This window comes from Salvia miltiorrhiza, chromosome 3, assembly GCF_028751815.1.
Source record: "Salvia miltiorrhiza cultivar Shanhuang (shh) chromosome 3, IMPLAD_Smil_shh, whole genome shotgun sequence".
Classification (NCBI taxonomy): domain Eukaryota; kingdom Viridiplantae; phylum Streptophyta; class Magnoliopsida; order Lamiales; family Lamiaceae; genus Salvia; species Salvia miltiorrhiza.
In genome coordinates this window covers 27,906,543-27,922,766 of record NC_080389.1, presented here as the reverse complement: position 1 = coordinate 27,922,766, position 16,224 = coordinate 27,906,543, and the positions used below count along the sequence as shown (strand labels likewise).

The window sequence follows — 16,224 nt, the reverse complement described above, 5'->3', positions numbered from 1 at the left end:
AAGTATACATTTGTACAAAGAAATGTATATGTTAGACTACATAAAAGTAAATATTTTCATTAGGGTTTAGTATTCATTATTTAGGGTTTAATTAGTATTCAAGGTTTAGGGATTAGTATTGACTATTTAGGGTTTAGTATTCAGTGTTCAGGTAATTACAAAATATAGAATGACAGGAAATACTTATATTAACATAAGTATTTGTGCTAACTGCTAACAAATGTATATTTTATACATATTAAAAGTAACTATTGTCTTAATAAAAAATAATTATTCATATGAAGAAATGTAATATTTCAAAATTATTACTTTTTTGAAAAAAATGTTATTTTTACTTACGAAAACTTGTAATTTTAATGACTTGGTCAAGTAATTACAGTTGTAAGAAAAAATAACCATTGATATGAATAAAGGTAATTTTTTTTAAAAATGAAATAAATGAAAAAAAAGTATATATAAAATGTTAAAAAGAAAAAATTAAACGAAAAAGCAAAAGAAAATAAATAACACTTTACTAAAGTAATTATTATTGTAATAAAACTTAACCATTGATATGACAAAAAAATACAGTATAAATGTAATAACAGAAAAGAAAAAAAAAACGCAATAAGAAACACAAAAACTGCTAATGCAAAAAGAATCATTTATAACAGAAAAAAAAGGAAAAAAAAAGTAATAACAAAAACAAAAAACGCTAATGCAAAAAGGAAAATAGAAAAAATGAAAAAAAAAAGAAAAAAAAAAAGAAAACAAAAGGTAAAACAAAACGCATAAAAATAAAACACTGCAAAATGCTATAGAGAATATTCGAACTCTGGAAGATAAGAAAGGGAAAGCTTTCCCCGACCACTACACCACATTTAATTTTGTAATTAAGAAGGAAACAGGTTTTATATATTATATGTGAGCCCAGACCCGCCCATCCCACACCTTAACCCGCCAGACCCGCGCCCAAACCCACCCGACCCGTGCCCGGCCCGTCTCATGGGGTGAGGTTGACCAACTCAAGACCAACTCAAAATAAAAATACGATGTTAAAAATGTAACACTAAAAATTTTAACTCCTACTAGCCCATTTTCAACAATCAACTCCACGATCGAATATTCTAATTTTATGCTTTCTATTATTCAATTATTTTAGCACAAATTATTGCGTGCGGGCCGCATAGTCATAAGTTATAATTAAATAGTTTATAATAAGTAAAGATAAAAGCATGGCTTGGTGCAGTGGCGAAGCTTACTAATATCTCTTTCATGGTTTGCTAACTTGGAAGAAGAGAAGGACATTGAGCAAGAATTTTTACATAAACTGCAATATAAGGACAATTTAGAGAAAAACTTGCGGTGTGCACTGCTAGACGACATGCTTGATGATGGAGTTACACCATATCCCCAAGAATATATGGAAGGGAGATCATTTCTTTTTATGAGTGCTGAGCGAGGACCCGCAGCCGCAACTCGAGATGATGAGATGATTCAAGCTTTAAAGCAGCTGATGCTTCAATCAGATTTTGGTTAAGGGATTTTTCTTAGTCGGGCTGGCGATTTTAAAACTAGCACTGCATGGGAGGCAACCCATGTTTCTTGCTTTGTCTTTGTTTTTTTATTTTTGCTTATGTTTTATTTTGAGTCGTTGTTGGATTGTTGTTTGGTGCAGGATCTAAACCTTGAAGATAGAGCTGACAATTTTTGACACGACACAAAAGCACGATACAAAATCGCACGAAATTAATGGGTTAGTAACAGACAAGATAAGGCTCGGGTCCTAATCGGGTCGACCTGATAAGGACCTGATGATTTCGTGTCGGGTTCGGGTCGGGTTCGTATAACCTGATAGAGTCAATATTATTATTTAATTAAATATATTTATTTTAAATATTTCTCAGCCTTTAGGGTTTTGACTTAGTAATCCATTCCCCACTTCAGCCGCACATGAATTCTCCACTTCACCCAAGTTTTGAGTTTTGAAAATTGGAAAGGAAACCCACCCCTCCCACACGTCTGATGTCCGCGGCGGTGCGGCCAGTCATCTGCGGCTCACCACCAGTCACCAGCAACTCACTAGTCATTGGAGCCTCTTCTTCCTCCATCGATTTCAACTTCTGCCAAGAGGATTCTCCTCCGCCGACCGCCGACGAGCTCTTCTTCGACGGCAAGATCCTCCCCATCCAAATCAGCAACCACCTCGCTCCACCCTCGCCGTCTTCTCCACCTCTACCGCCGTCTCAAACATCCGCCGAATCGAAAAAGAACTTGGCTCTCTGCCAGTCTACCCGCTGGCTCTCTTGTCCGGTAAGTCACCAACGCAGGCCGTAGATTGAGAATATGAGATTGTATTTTCAGTTTGAGCATAGGTTGAATTGTTGATTTATTGGATATGTTTGAGAATTTGAATTGATAATCTAAGACTGTAGTTTTACTTTTGTGTTCAATTATTTCGATGATAATTTTAAGGTTGTACTGGAGCAAGATATAGTCTGGACATTATTATTAATGAAAGTTGAGTTTTCTTTTCTATTTATTTATTTATTATTATTGCTGTGAACGAACAAAATCAAATTCGTGTTTTTATCAGGTTGTAATCAGACCGTGTCTGATTTATGCCTAATTATTCTTAATTTGAGGGTTTGATTGTGCTAAATTTGAGTTAAATATTCTGGAAGTTGGTGCGTTTATGAGTCTATTTGATGTGTTGCAGGAGATTTTGATAAAATAGGAGAAAGAATGATATTTTGGAGATTCTGTTCAGAAAGTGTGTACTTGGGCTCAAAGTGGTGCCATACTCTGCTGCCTTGCCAGCGCTGACAATACCAGACAATATCAGCGCTGTCGTTCCATGACTCGCCAGAGTTGCCATAACTTGCCAGAGCTGCCAAGACTTGCCGAGCAAGTTATCTAGTGCAATCCCCTGTGCGCGCACGCTGCTTTGATGCTTATCTTATAAGCCCAGTTTTGATGGGCCGTTTTGAGGGTTTTTAGGGTTGATCGGTAGTCTATATATAGGGCTTAATGTTCATCATGAGAAATAATCCTTTAGCCTTCGGAACAAGAATAGCTTCGACCTTAGGCAATCAAAACAATCTTTAATTTAATTCTCGTTTTTCATAGTTCTTTAGTTTCAAGTCTTAGTTAGCATTCAATTCAGTTTTAGTTAGTTCTTGTTTAGAGTTGTAATCAAGTGACAGATTTGCTTCTCGAGACGATTTCGGTATTTATTTTATTTACATTAATTCTTAGTTTTTACTTTAATTATGTTTTGCTTTTATGCAATTTCGTTTACGTTAGTTTAGATTAGAAGCTTTTAATTAAAGTTATTTAAATTCTTAGCCTCGTAGCGTTTAGATTCAACTCGCCTTTATTTTATGTTTTTAATTCTGCCTAGGTTTAATAGTTTATTTCTACTTTGTTCTTTTCTGCCTAGTTAATTTTTAGTTAAATTTATATTTACAAGCTTTAGTTAAATTAGAATAATCAAACTTTACTTTTAATTTTGCCTATGGTTAATAATTTATTTATGCATTAGTTTAATTCTTTTACGCCTAGTTAATTTTAAGTTTAAGTTTTAAGTTTAAGTTTTAATTACACACATTAGTTTAATTCTTTTTCGCCTAGTTAATTCTTTAGTTTAAATTTCAAGTTAAGTTTTAAATCCAAGCTTTAGTTAATTTTACTGCGTTCAAACGACAACCTTTACTGCTTTCTCGTGATATAATTAGAAGCCCTTTAAGATCTTCCTTGAGAAATGACTTTGGGTCAACTTACCATTGTTAGAGTGTCCTTGTCCTATTGCAAGTCAATCTAGAGGTGTTTTAGGTTGAGTCAAATTTTGGCGCCGTTGCCGGGGAAGGTTTTATGCTTTTTAATTGTGTTACTTTACTTTATGTTTTTACTTGCTTTGTTTATTTTGCTTTTTCTTGTTTTTATCTCCCGCTGGTGCGTTTGATCCGTTTGTTAGTGTTGTGCATGCAGCGACGCCGTCGTCTGAAAAGAAAACTGGTGTCTCCCTTGGACAGCACGAACGCGGGTATTTTCGAGAAGGCGCGTGATCGAGCAGACGATTCTGAGTCTGGCTCTGACAGAAAGGTGCGCGACAGAGCAAACGAGTTCTACTCTGGTTCTGGCTCTAGCTCTGACTCTGACTCTGACCGTTCAGAGCAAACTTTAAAGGAGGAAAACAAAGAGATGGCGCAGAATAATCCACAATACATGGGAGACTTCACCCGGCCTGTCATAGGGGACACTAACACCTCCGCTATTGTGCTCCCTACCGCTGTCAGAAATTACAACTTGAAGCTAAACGATTCAAGTTTGTAACCTCTTTTCCACGGGATGCCGAACGAGGACGCCCTGCAGTTCATTCGTGATTTTTGCACTCAAGTGCAAATTATCCCACTGCTGAATCTCACTGAGGATCAATTAAAGCTCAAGTGCTTCCCTTATGCACTTAAGGATAGGGCCAGGACGTGGTTGCTATCTCTGCCGCCCAACTCCCTAACCACTTGGGGGGAAGCTTGTGAGAAGTTCATGCTGAAATACTACCCGAATCACAAGATATAGGAGATCAGAGCTCAAATCATGGACTTCATCCAAGGAACAGACGAGCCTTTTCATGAGGCTTGGGAGAGATTTCAAGGACTCATCCGCCAGTGCCCGCAACATCAACTAACCAATGTAATGTTGATGCAATTTTTCTACGACAGGCTAGTGCAGACGGCCCAATTCATGGTGGACAGCACCGCAGGAGGGAACATAGCTAGGAAGACTGCAAACGAGCTAAAAGGAATATTCAAAACCTTAGCTGAGAGTTCCCAGCAGAAATCAGTCCGTGGAAAGAAGGTTGAGGCCAACGCTGTATCACAGATCGGCGATCTGCAGAAACAGTTGGCTACACTTATGAGAGAAGTACAGCAGCTCAAGATGAGCAAGATGGAAACTCCTTCTGTCCCTGTGCAAAGCGTACAACCTTGTGGAATCTGTGGTGATTTCAGCTATGGAATTAATGAATGAAATAGAATGGGAGAGTACACGCTAAAAGGACAAGCTGAAGTTCACTCTGCGCAAGGATTTCAGAGCAGACCGCAATTTGGGCAGACTTACAATCAAGGCCTGTTGGAAACTTAATGGAATATCCTAATCCATGTTTTGATGATACCAAAATCAATAGGTTTCGTTTGTAATAGACTAGAACTGTTTGAACTCAAGTGTTAGAGTTCTTTTTCTAGTTTAGTTGCTGTTCAGAAGACTGAAGACTGAAGAACGAAGGACTGAAGACTGAAGACTGAAGAACGAAGGACTGAGCATCAGACGAAGAATCAGTTTTTAACTGATTACTTAATGCGAGCCACGTAGAATCAGCAGACTGATACTAAAGTCAAGTATTAGTCAAACATTCTTCCTCGGACTGAACCTCCAACGTTCAAAGGAAGCCACACACTCCAGAAGTACAGCCGCATTAAATGCAGAGATCTCAGGATCGTCATTTCTCTGCAGAGGTCATTCCTCTTTGGTGATTACCTTTTCAGAGATGTCACATCTCCTGCTCTTCAACATAGCCGTTCTCACCAATCAAGGAACCTCGAAGATTGAAGCCTCAGCCCAAGTTCAAATTACTCTCTAACGGAAGAAATCGTGAAGACCTTCTCCGCCAACGGATCTATTCAAGACTTCTCCTATAACTAGCGCTCGAGGATCACTTCAATCTTCACCGATTCAACAACACAAGCTGAAACTCTGCCAAAATTGTTTCTCAGCTAAAGCCCAGACTCTCCAAAGTTTGAATCGAAGAAGAGAATCCCAAAGCCAAAATCAGTCACTACTGATTACACATATTCTCTTAGACCTTAGGCAAACCTTGTTTATCCAAAGCCTAGGTCAAACTAACTACAAATAACTTGTTCTTTGAAGTTTAGTTGGCAAGTTTTCAAACCTCCCTTCAACCGACTGAATCGAGTGTTTGTGTTGCTAAGGAGTTCAGAAAGGTGTTCTGTCTCTGTGAGATCCTAGTGCCCAGTGCGTGCAAGGAGTGAGAAATCCAACAAGGTGTGTTGGTACTGAAGATTGGATCTTCGGTTGTTTCAGTTGTGTGCACCCGCAAGCACATGTTAAGGTTTGCAGTTCACCCGTAAGCACTTGCCCAGTGAAGTTGTTGGTCTGATCAACCGACCGTGGATGTAGGAAGTGTTTTTCGAACCACGTAAAAATCTCAGTGTTATTTACAGCTTTCAGTATTTACTTTCTTACTTGTGCTCTTCCTTTCGTTAACTGAAAACTGATTAATAGCAAAGAGAAACCTAAGACTAACAACGTGCTCAACTCACAGGCTATTGCGAAACAAAAGTTTTTCGCTGCGTATGTTATCAGTTTAACTGATCTATCATCTGATAGTCAGCAAGATTCATAACATCTCTTTTTATCAAACTCGACTGAAGCCTTACGTGCATCGGTTAAGGTCTCTTAACTTAACTGATAACTCCTTACGTGCATCAGTCGTCAACCCTGTTTTGGTCAAAACTCTTTTCAGTAAACAGGTGTTTGAGTTTGTGTTTGAAGTTTCGTTTTGATCTCTTATAAAGATCGAAAATAGCCTATAGGTGTATTCCCCCCATACACCTATTCGAGACCCTTCGGACCTAACAATTGGTATCAGAGCAGGTTGTTCGCAAGAACAATTCTGTTTTGATTAGGTTCTACTGAACTAGATCATTTTCCTCAAAGGTCTTGAAAAAAAAAACTTTTCTCTTTCAAAAAGTGCTTACTGCTTTTCTTATCTGTTGTTTTCTGTTATCTCGTTTTATATGGAGACTAACCACAGCAGAGTATCCTCACTACGTATGTTTAGTATTGAAAAATACGACATATGGAAGTTTCGGCTTGAAAGCTTCCTCACCGCCCAGCATTACCGAATGTGGAAAGTCATCACCAATGGATCCATTGTCATCACTGAGATAGTCAAAAGAGTTCCTATTGATCCAGCTAGAGATCCATTTGATGATGTTCAGATCAAGCCAAAGGCTGACTTCACCATGGAAGAAAGGAAGCAAGATGAGCTTGACAACCTCGCCAAAAGCATCATCGCCGGCACAGTTCCAGACAAGCACGTCACCAAGATCATCAAGTGCAGAACTGCGAAGGAGATGTGGGACATTCTTGAAGGAATGTGCATCGGATCTGAGGAGATAAAGGAGAACAAGCTGTCCATAGCTTGTCAAAATTTGACTCCTTCCTCATGCTCAAGAATGAATCTGTCGACGAGATGGAACTCAGATTCAACCAGATCCTGAACGAAGTCCAATCCATCTCAATGGACAAGTACACTCAACGAGAAATCAACCTGAAGATTCTTCGAGCACTTTCGCAAGGAGATTGGCAGATCTACTCAATCGCTCATCAGAACAAGCCAGGATTCAGTCGGCTCCCGACAAACAAGCTTTTTTCTGATCTCATGGCAAATGAGTTCGACATTCAGAGAAATCTTGGAACAAAGAAGGCTGGAGGATCAGACGAAGATGGTCCATCAACCTCAAGAGGAGCTGCGCTGATGGTCTCAGCTAAAGAATGCAAGAAGCAGTCAAAGGAACCGGCGGAACTCAAATCCGAAGACTTCTTCAGTCAATATGCTCTGTTGACTGAAAGATTCAACAAGATGGAGTCTAAGTTCCGCAAGTATAGGAAGTTCCACAAGTAGCACTACAAAGGAAAAGAAAGAGAAAGCAAGTCCAGATATTCCACCGACAGAAGCAGAGAAACAAAGTCAACCGCTTTTGACTTGAAAGATGTGGAATGCTTTGGATGCAAGAAGAAAGGGCACTATCGATCTGAATACCCTGAATTGACGCAGTCTGAGCGCAAGGAGCTAAAAGCCAAGAGAGATCACAAATATGCGAAGAAGAGAACGATGGTTGCTGACGATACTGGATCTTCCGAAGAAGCATCAGAATCATCCGACTTCAACTCCACCAGCTCAGATGATGAGAGCCAAGCCCTGATGACCAATGACACCGAAAGCGTGGCCGACAATAGCTACAACAATGAAATGAACGGGCCAGAGGTAAACTCTCACTCGCAAACTCCTTATACTGATAACTCCTTGTTGTTTACAGGAGACCAATCAGAATCTGGAGAACGCTCAACCGATGAAACTAACGAGTACGATCAGCTCATGACTGATCACTATCAGTTAAGGGAAATGTTCGAAGATCTCCTCAAGCAGAATCAGAAAATAGAAAAAGAGATCAACGAAGAACGAGTCAAGAATCAGATAATTATCTACATTCCAGATGAAACTTGTCTTGACGAACTGATCATGGAGAACAGTCGACTGGAAGAAAAGCTCAGAATTTCTTCATCAGAATGCGACAGAGCGTCTCATGAAATCAAGAGGCTCAATCACAAATTAGGAAGAAACAGTCAAGGACTGCATGATGAAGTCTCCCATGATGACCAACTTTCCTTCAAAAGCCCTTGTCGAAAGCATCGGATGAAAGGTTGCTCCTGCTGATAAAGGAAAGAATATCGTGATCAAAGAAGCGACTGATGCTTCTGAAGATAACACTTCAGGAGAATCAATAGATCATGATATGGAAGAAGTGCGGAAGCGCAAACTGATGGCAAGGACAAATGTTCCTCCTCCACAAAGCTATAGACGAGCCAAGGAGGCCCCCAACCAGTTCAGCCTACTGAGAAGACTGGAAAGTAGATTTCAGTCAAAGATTGCGGAAGGAACATCAGGGCTAAAGTAGAATCTTCCTCACCAGTCTAGGGGAGAAGAACAACAGAAGTGGTCAGAAACTGAAACCAGTTCAGTTCAGAAAAGAAAAACATCCATGGAGACAAAGCTATGATAAGTCCAGACGAGCCAAACGCCAACCACGACAGCATTCAACAACACAAGCTGAAACTCTGCCAAAATTATTTCTCAGCTAAAGCCCAGACTCTCCAAAGTTTGAATCGAAGAAGAGAATGCCAAAGCCAAAATCAGTCACTGCTGATTACACATATTCTCTTAGACCTTAGGTAAACCTTGTTTATCCAAAGCCTAGGTCAAACTAACTACAAATAACTTGTTCTTTGAAGTTTAGTTGGCAAGTTTTCAAACCTCCCTTCAACCGACTGAATCGAGTGTTTGTGTTGCTAAGGAGTTCAGAAAGGTGTTGTCTCCGTGAGATCCTAGTGCCCAGTGCGTGCAAGGAGTGAGAAATCCAACAAGGTGTGTTGGTACTGAAGATTGGATCTTCGGTTGTTTCGGTTGTGTGCATCCCGTAAGCACATGTTTAGGTTTGCAGTGCACCCGTAAGCACTTGCCCAGTGAAGTTGTTGGTCTGATCAACCAATCGTGGATGTAGGAAGTGTTTTCCGAACCACGTAAAAATCTATGTGTTACTCACAGCTTTCAGTATTTACTTGCTTACTTGTGCTCTTCCTTTCGTTAACTGAAAACTGATTAATAGCAAAGAGAAATCTAAGACTAACAACGTGCTCAACTCACAGGCTATTGCGAAATAAAAGTTTTTCGCTGCGTATGTTATCAGTCTGACTGATCTATCCTCTGATAGTCAGTAAGATTCACAGCATCTCTTTTTATCAAACTCGACAGAAGCCTTACGTGCATCAATTAAGGTTTCTTGACTTAACTGATAACTCTTTACTGAAGAGTATTCAAGTATCAGTCGTCAACCCTGTTTTGGTCAAAACTCTTTTCAGTAAATAGGTGTTTGAGTTTGTGTTTGAAGTTTCGTTTTGATCTCTTGTAAAGATCGAAAATAGCCTATAGGTGTATTCCCCCCCCATACACCTATTCGAGACCCTCCGGACCTAACAAGGCCTAACAAAACTTCAATAGCGGATGGAGAGGTCAGCAGCCTTATGCACCGCAGCAAAACTTTCCCAACAATATCCACCGAGGTATCAGCAAGCAAGAGAATTTTCAGTCTGCTCAACAATTTCAGAATGCTCCACAGTACCAAAAGCAACACAAACAGTCTCTGGAGGAGACTATGCAATCGTTTATGGAGATCAGCAAGCAAAATATGGAGTCTCAGGCAGCCACCATCAAACGCCTTGAGACTACTGTGGGGCAGCTGTCGGGAACTCTGAACCAGCTACAGCAGCAACAGCCAGGGAAACTTCACGGTCAGCCTTTGCAGGCTCTAGCTATTACTGCTCTCCCAGAGCAGACAATACCGCCAGAGCTGAAAAGTATTCCAGAGCAGACCAGGGTACCAGAGCAGATAAGGGTACCAAAGCAGACTAGGGTACCAGAGCAGACTAGGGTACCAGAGCAGATAATGGTACCAGAGCAGATTAAGATGCCAAAGCTAACAAGGTCGCCAGATTTGAGAAGAGCGCCAGAGCTGAGAAGGGCGCCAGAGCTGATAAGGGCACCAGAGCTGAGAAGAGCGCCAGAGCTGATAAGGGCGCCAGAGCTGAAACTTCACAAGTCCACTACGCCATATCAACCACCGAAAGCTATCCAATGCCCCAGCCCGCCTCTGCCACCAGTAATTGTTGATCCAACCAAACCACTACTGAAGCAAGGAGATCCAGGCAGCTTCATTTTTTGTATTGGTTTGGGTAGAGCTGGAGAGGTCTCGGGCATGCTAGACTTGGGTGCGGCAGTCAATTTGATCCCATTTGATATTTTTCAGAAGTTGGGCAGGAATGAAGATGAGCTGAAGTGCACTAATATGAGACTTCAGCTAGCTGACGGTGCTATTAGCAGCCCACTGTGAACTTTTGGAGGTTGTCGAAGTCACGGTGAGAGGAATCAAAGTGCTGGCAGATTTTGTGGTGCTCGATGCAGGGAAAGGCATTAGAGGAGAAAAGCGGCCATCTTGTCCTGCTTGGCCGGCCTTTTATGGCTATTACCCAGACTCGCATTGATGTGGGATCTGAAACTTTGAGTATGGCCGGGTCAGGTAGATCGGTAACGTTTTCTGTTTTCGATAAGAAGCCTGCTAATTCCACTTCTTTATTGCATATCTGTTCTTACGTCGAGATTTCTGACCTTGTGGAAGAAGTGGAAATTTTCAGGGCTGACAATCTTTTGCCAGCTTTGACCGGCATGACAGCTCTGACCAGCCCGACAGCTCTGACTAGTCCGCCAGCTCTGGTGAGCACTTGCCAAAATTATCTTGAGGAGAAATTGATGAGCACCTGCCCGGAAGAGGACGGAATAATGCAGGAGTTTCTTGATAACCTGCTAGATGAGGATGCCATTGAAGACGAATTTTTGGACAAGCTTCCACTCGAAGTTAATGCAGTGCATGAATTACCGACTAACTTGAAAGAGGATGCAGCCGTTGAAGAAGAATGGGCTGACGTGCTGAAATGCAATGATGGTGTCGTGCAAGGATTGCAGGGTGTACTGGTCTTGGAGGAGACGAAAGAGGAGAGCTTGCGATCTTGCTCTTGGGTCGAGAGAGTGTTGAATGTGATGAGCGCTGTTTGCTCAATAAGAGGACCCGCAGCTGAAATGGAGAAGAATGTGATTTCACAGGGATTAATTCAGCTGACGCTTCATAGTGATTTTGGTTAAGGGTTTCTCTAAGTCGGGCTAGCGACTTTAAAACTAGCGCTGCATGGGAGGCAACCCATGTTGTTTTTCTTAGTTTGCTTTTCATTTTTTTTTGTTCTGTTGTTTATTTGCTTTCTTTTGTGTTTCTTGTTTTGATGTCTTTGGTCTTGGTTTAATCTGTTTGGAGTGTTCTTGTTTATGTTAGGCAGAAGAGCCCTTTCCCAGCTCTGAACTTACACTCTGACGCTACCGCCAGCGCTGAAGAGCCATTTCCCAGTGCTGAATTTACACTCTGACTAAGCTGCTAGCGCTGAAGAGAGCCACCAGCTTTAACACTGCCGTCAGCACTGAAATTTCCCTCTGACACTGCCGTCAGCGCTGACTTTACACTCTGCCGAGCCCTTAAAGCTAAGGCAGCAAACCCTAATTTTCGCCGCCTCTCACAGTGCTTATGCTTTTCATCGCCTATGATCAGGGACGTCTTCTAACTCTTTATATCTTTTGCCCTGAGGACATGGCTTACTTTAAGTGTGGGGGGGTGACTTGTTTTGATGCGTGCATTTTGCTTATGCTTTTGATTGGGCGATTGGTCCCTTTGTTCTTAGCTTATTCTTGGATGCTAGCTAATTTTTATGAATTTGTGGAAGAGATGGTTTTTGATGTGAATTCCGGGTTAGTGATTGAATGGTGGTTATTCTTGTTTTGCTTGATATATGTTTCTTGATTGTGCAAAGAATTATGAGTTTTATTGCAACACAGTTGTAAGTAAATAAAACGTGATTTGTCCGGTAGATGCTAGAGGGAGTGTTGTCATTGTGATTGCCTACAATCGTATCCTTATCTGTGAAATGTTTGAATTCTGAACATCTGGCTAGCTCTAAAAATTTGGTCCAACTCTGAAAATGACAGCTCTGAGTCTCTGCTGCGCTAGTTTAGCTATGAGCATGGGAAACCACGTGAGAAGACTTTGGATTACATCCAAATGGTTTTATTTCACGAATTATGGCTCAACTGTCGAAATCTAAGTGATTAAGCACACATAGTGTGAGAAATGGAGATACTGATTATAAAGGCGATCGCATTAGGGAATTCACTTCTAGCGAAAAATTGGGTCTGATCGAATTATTTGCTTTACTGCTGTGTTGCTTCGTAAACTTTAAGTTACTTGCATGATTTGAGAGATATGTGTTGATTGGAAAATTTTGAATTAACTTGTTGAATGTTTGGATGGAAATAATCATCGTGAAACGCTCTCTTCCTTAGATTCATACTGATCTTGCTTGAGGACAAGCAAAAGGCTAAGTGCGGGGGGGGGGGGGTTGATTTATGCCTAATTGTTCTTATTTTGGGGGTTTGATTGCGCTAAATTTGAGTTAAATATTCTGGAAGTTGGTGAGTTTATGGGTCTGTTTGATGTGTTGCAGGAGATTTTGATAAAATAGGAGAAATAATGATATTTTGGAGATTCTGTTCAGAAAGTGCGTACTTGGGCTCAAAGTGGTGCCATACTCTGCAACCTTGCCAGTACTGACAATACCGACAGCGCTATCATTCCATAGTCAGAGCTGAAATCCATAGTAGAGTAGATTTTCAGAGTCAGAGCTCAATGTAGCCTGAGTTAACTAAGGTGCCAGAGCTGACAATCCCGTGCCAGAACTGACCAAGATCGACAGAGCTGAATTCCATTACCAGAGCTATCATTCCATTACCAGAGCTAAATCTAACAGAGCTGGCATTTATTCGTCCAGAGCAGAGTACATTTACAGAGCTGAACATCTCCAGAGCTACCTACGCCAACACTGTTCCAGAGCTGGAAATCTCCTTATCCATAGTTGACTATTTCTACAGAGCTGACTTCCAGCTCTGCCATGACTCGCCAGAGCTGCCATGACTTGCCGAGCAAGTTATCCAGTGCAATCCCCTGTGCGCGCACACTACTTTGATGCTTATCTTTTAAGCCCAGTTTTGATGGGCCGTTTTGAGGGGTTTTAGGGTTGATCGGTAGTCTATATATAGGGCTTAATGTTCATCATGAGAAATAATCCTTTAGCCTTCGGAACAAGAATAGCTTCGACCTTAGGCAATCAAAACAATCTTTAGTTTAATTCTCGTTTTTCATAGTTCTTTAGTTTCGAGTCTTAGTTAGCATTCAATTCAGTTTTAGTTAGTTCTTCATTTAGAGTTGTAATCAAGTGACAGATTTGCTTCTCGAGACGATTTCGGTATTTATTTTATTTACGTTAATTCTTAATTCAGAGCTGGCCAGATGTTCAGAACTGTCAATAATTCACATATAAGGATACGATTGTAGGCAGTCACAATGACAACACTCCCTCTAGCATCTACCGGACAAATCACATTTTACTTACTTACAACCGTGATGGAACAAAACTTATACTTCTTTGCACAATCAAGAGACATATATAAAGAGTAAAACCTGAATAACCACCATTCAACACTAACCCGAAATTCACATCAAAAACCATCTCTTCCACATATTCATAACAATTAACAAGCATCCAAGAACAAGCTAAGAACAGAGGGACCAATCGCCCAAAAAAGACCATGTAACATGCACTCAACAAAACAAGACACCCCCCCCCTCTTAAAGAAAGCCATGTCCTCAGGGTAAAAGATATAAAGAGTTAGAAGACGTCCCTGATCATTGGCAATGAACAACAGAAATGCTGTGAGAGGCGGCGAAATTTAGGGTTTGGGGCCTTTGGCTATCAGGGCTCGGCAGAGTGTAAATGTCAGCGCGGGCGGCTCTCTTCAGCGCTGGCGGCAGTGTCAGCGCTAGCAGAAATGTCAGCGCTGGTGGCTTAGTCAGAGTGGAAGTTCAACGCTGGGATTTCAAAGGGAAATTTAGCGCCAGAGTGGAATTGTAGCGCTGGGAAAGTACTCTTCTACCTAACATAAACAAGAACACCCAAAAAGATCAAACCAATACAAAAAGGCATCAAAACAAGAAACACAAAAGAAAGCAAAGAAACAACAGAACAAAAAGAAACGAAAAGCAAACTAAGAAGAACAACATGGGTTGCCTCCCATGCAGCGCTAGTTTTAAAGTCGACAGCCCGACTTAGAGAAACCCTTAACCAAAGTCACTTTGAAGCGTCAACTGCATTAATCCCTGTGAAAACACGTCCTTCTCCATTTCAGCTGCGGGTCCTCTTAATGAGCAAACAACACTCATCACATTCAACATTCTCTCGACCCAGGAGCCAGATCGCAAGCTCCCCTCTTTCTTCTCCTCCAAGAGCAGTACACCCTGCAATCATTGCACGACACCAGCATTGCATTTCAACACGTCAGCCCATTCTTCTTCAACGACTGATTCCTCTTTCAAGTTAGTCGGTAATTCATGAACTGCATTAACGTCGAGTTGCAGCTTGTCCAAAAATTCATCATCAATGGCCACCTCATCTAGCAGTTTATCAAGAAACTCCTGCATTATTTCGTCCTCTGCCGGGCAGGTGCTCATCAATTTCTCCTCAGCATAATTTTGGCAAGTGCTCACTAGAGCTGGCAAGCTCGTTAGAGCTGGCAAAAGATTGTCAGCCCTGAAAATTTTCACTTCTTCCACAAGGTCAGAAATCTCAATATGCAATAAAGAAGTGGAATTAGCAGGCTTCTTATCGAAAACAGAAAACGTTATCGATCTACCTGACCCGGCCATACTCTAAGTTCCAGATCCCACATCAATGCGAGTCTGGGTAGTAGCCATAAAAGGTCGGCCAAGCAGAACAAGATGGCCGTTCTCTTCTCTAATGCCTTTCCCTGCATCGAGCACCACAAAATCTGCCAACACTTTGATTCCTCTCACCGTGACTTCGATATCCTCCAAAAGTCCATGTGGGCTACTTATAGCAGCGTCAACTAGCTGAAGTCTCATATTAGTGCACTTCAGCTCTTCTTCGTTCCTGCCCAACTTCTGAAAAATATCAAACGGCATCAAATTGACTGCCACACCCAAGTCTAACATGCCCGAGACCTCCCCAACTCTACCCAAACCAATACCAAAAATGAAGCTGCCTGGATCTCCTTGCTTCGGTAGTGGTTGGGTTGGATCAACAATCACCGGTGGCAAAGGTGGACTGGGACGTTGGCTAGCTTTGAAGGCTTCCACAGTTTTGCTCTTTCATTTTTCATCAGCATGTTTTTGGCAGGAGCCCGCCAGTGCTGGTAGCCTTGTCTGCTCTGGCTTTCTTGACAGCACTGGTATTTTTGACAGATCTGGATAGTCAGCTCTGTAGAAGTAGTCAGCTCTGGAAAGTTTTGGTAGGTCTGGAACTCAGCTTGGTCAGCTTTGGAGAATTGTAGTCTGCTCTGGAATCTTCAGCTCTGGAGTTTTGGTCAGTTTCGAAACTCAGCTCTGTCGACTCTGGAATTCAGCTCTGGCTTGGGATTGTTAGCTCTGGCTCTGGCACGGGAAATCCACTCTGACGAATGGACTTCAATTCTGTCAGCTCTGGCGAGGCAGCAGAGTATGCGCCGTCAGCGCTGGCACCACTTTGAGCCCAAATAAGCAATTTCTGATCCAAAATCTCCAAACTATGATTCTGACTCCTATGATATTAAAATCTCCTACAAAGCATTAAACAAACCCATAAACGCACCAACTTCCAGAATATTTAACTCAAATTTATCACAATCAAACCCCCAAAATAAAAATGATGCTGCTTTTGAAGATCTCAGAAGACTTGCTGACC

At 41.4% G+C, this 16,224-nt stretch overlaps 1 protein-coding gene across 1 annotated transcript; it reads left to right on the top strand.

Moving 5' to 3' along the window:
• The first annotated feature begins 1,921 nt into the window (after positions 1–1,921).
• LOC131014000 (uncharacterized) lies at positions 1,922–2,812 on the top strand. The gene is made up of 2 exons (XM_057941937.1): positions 1,922–2,292; positions 2,699–2,812. Exons 1-2 carry the CDS (start codon positions 2,005–2,007, stop codon positions 2,714–2,716), a joined length of 306 nt encoding a protein of 101 aa, XP_057797920.1. The 5' UTR covers positions 1,922–2,004; the 3' UTR covers positions 2,717–2,812.
• Positions 2,813–16,224: the final 13,412 nt, after the last annotated feature.

Coding starts and splice junctions, on each gene's coding strand:
- LOC131014000 (XM_057941937.1), top strand. CDS start 2,005: ATGTCCGCGGCGGTGCGGCCAGTCATCTGCGGCTCACCACCAGTCACC.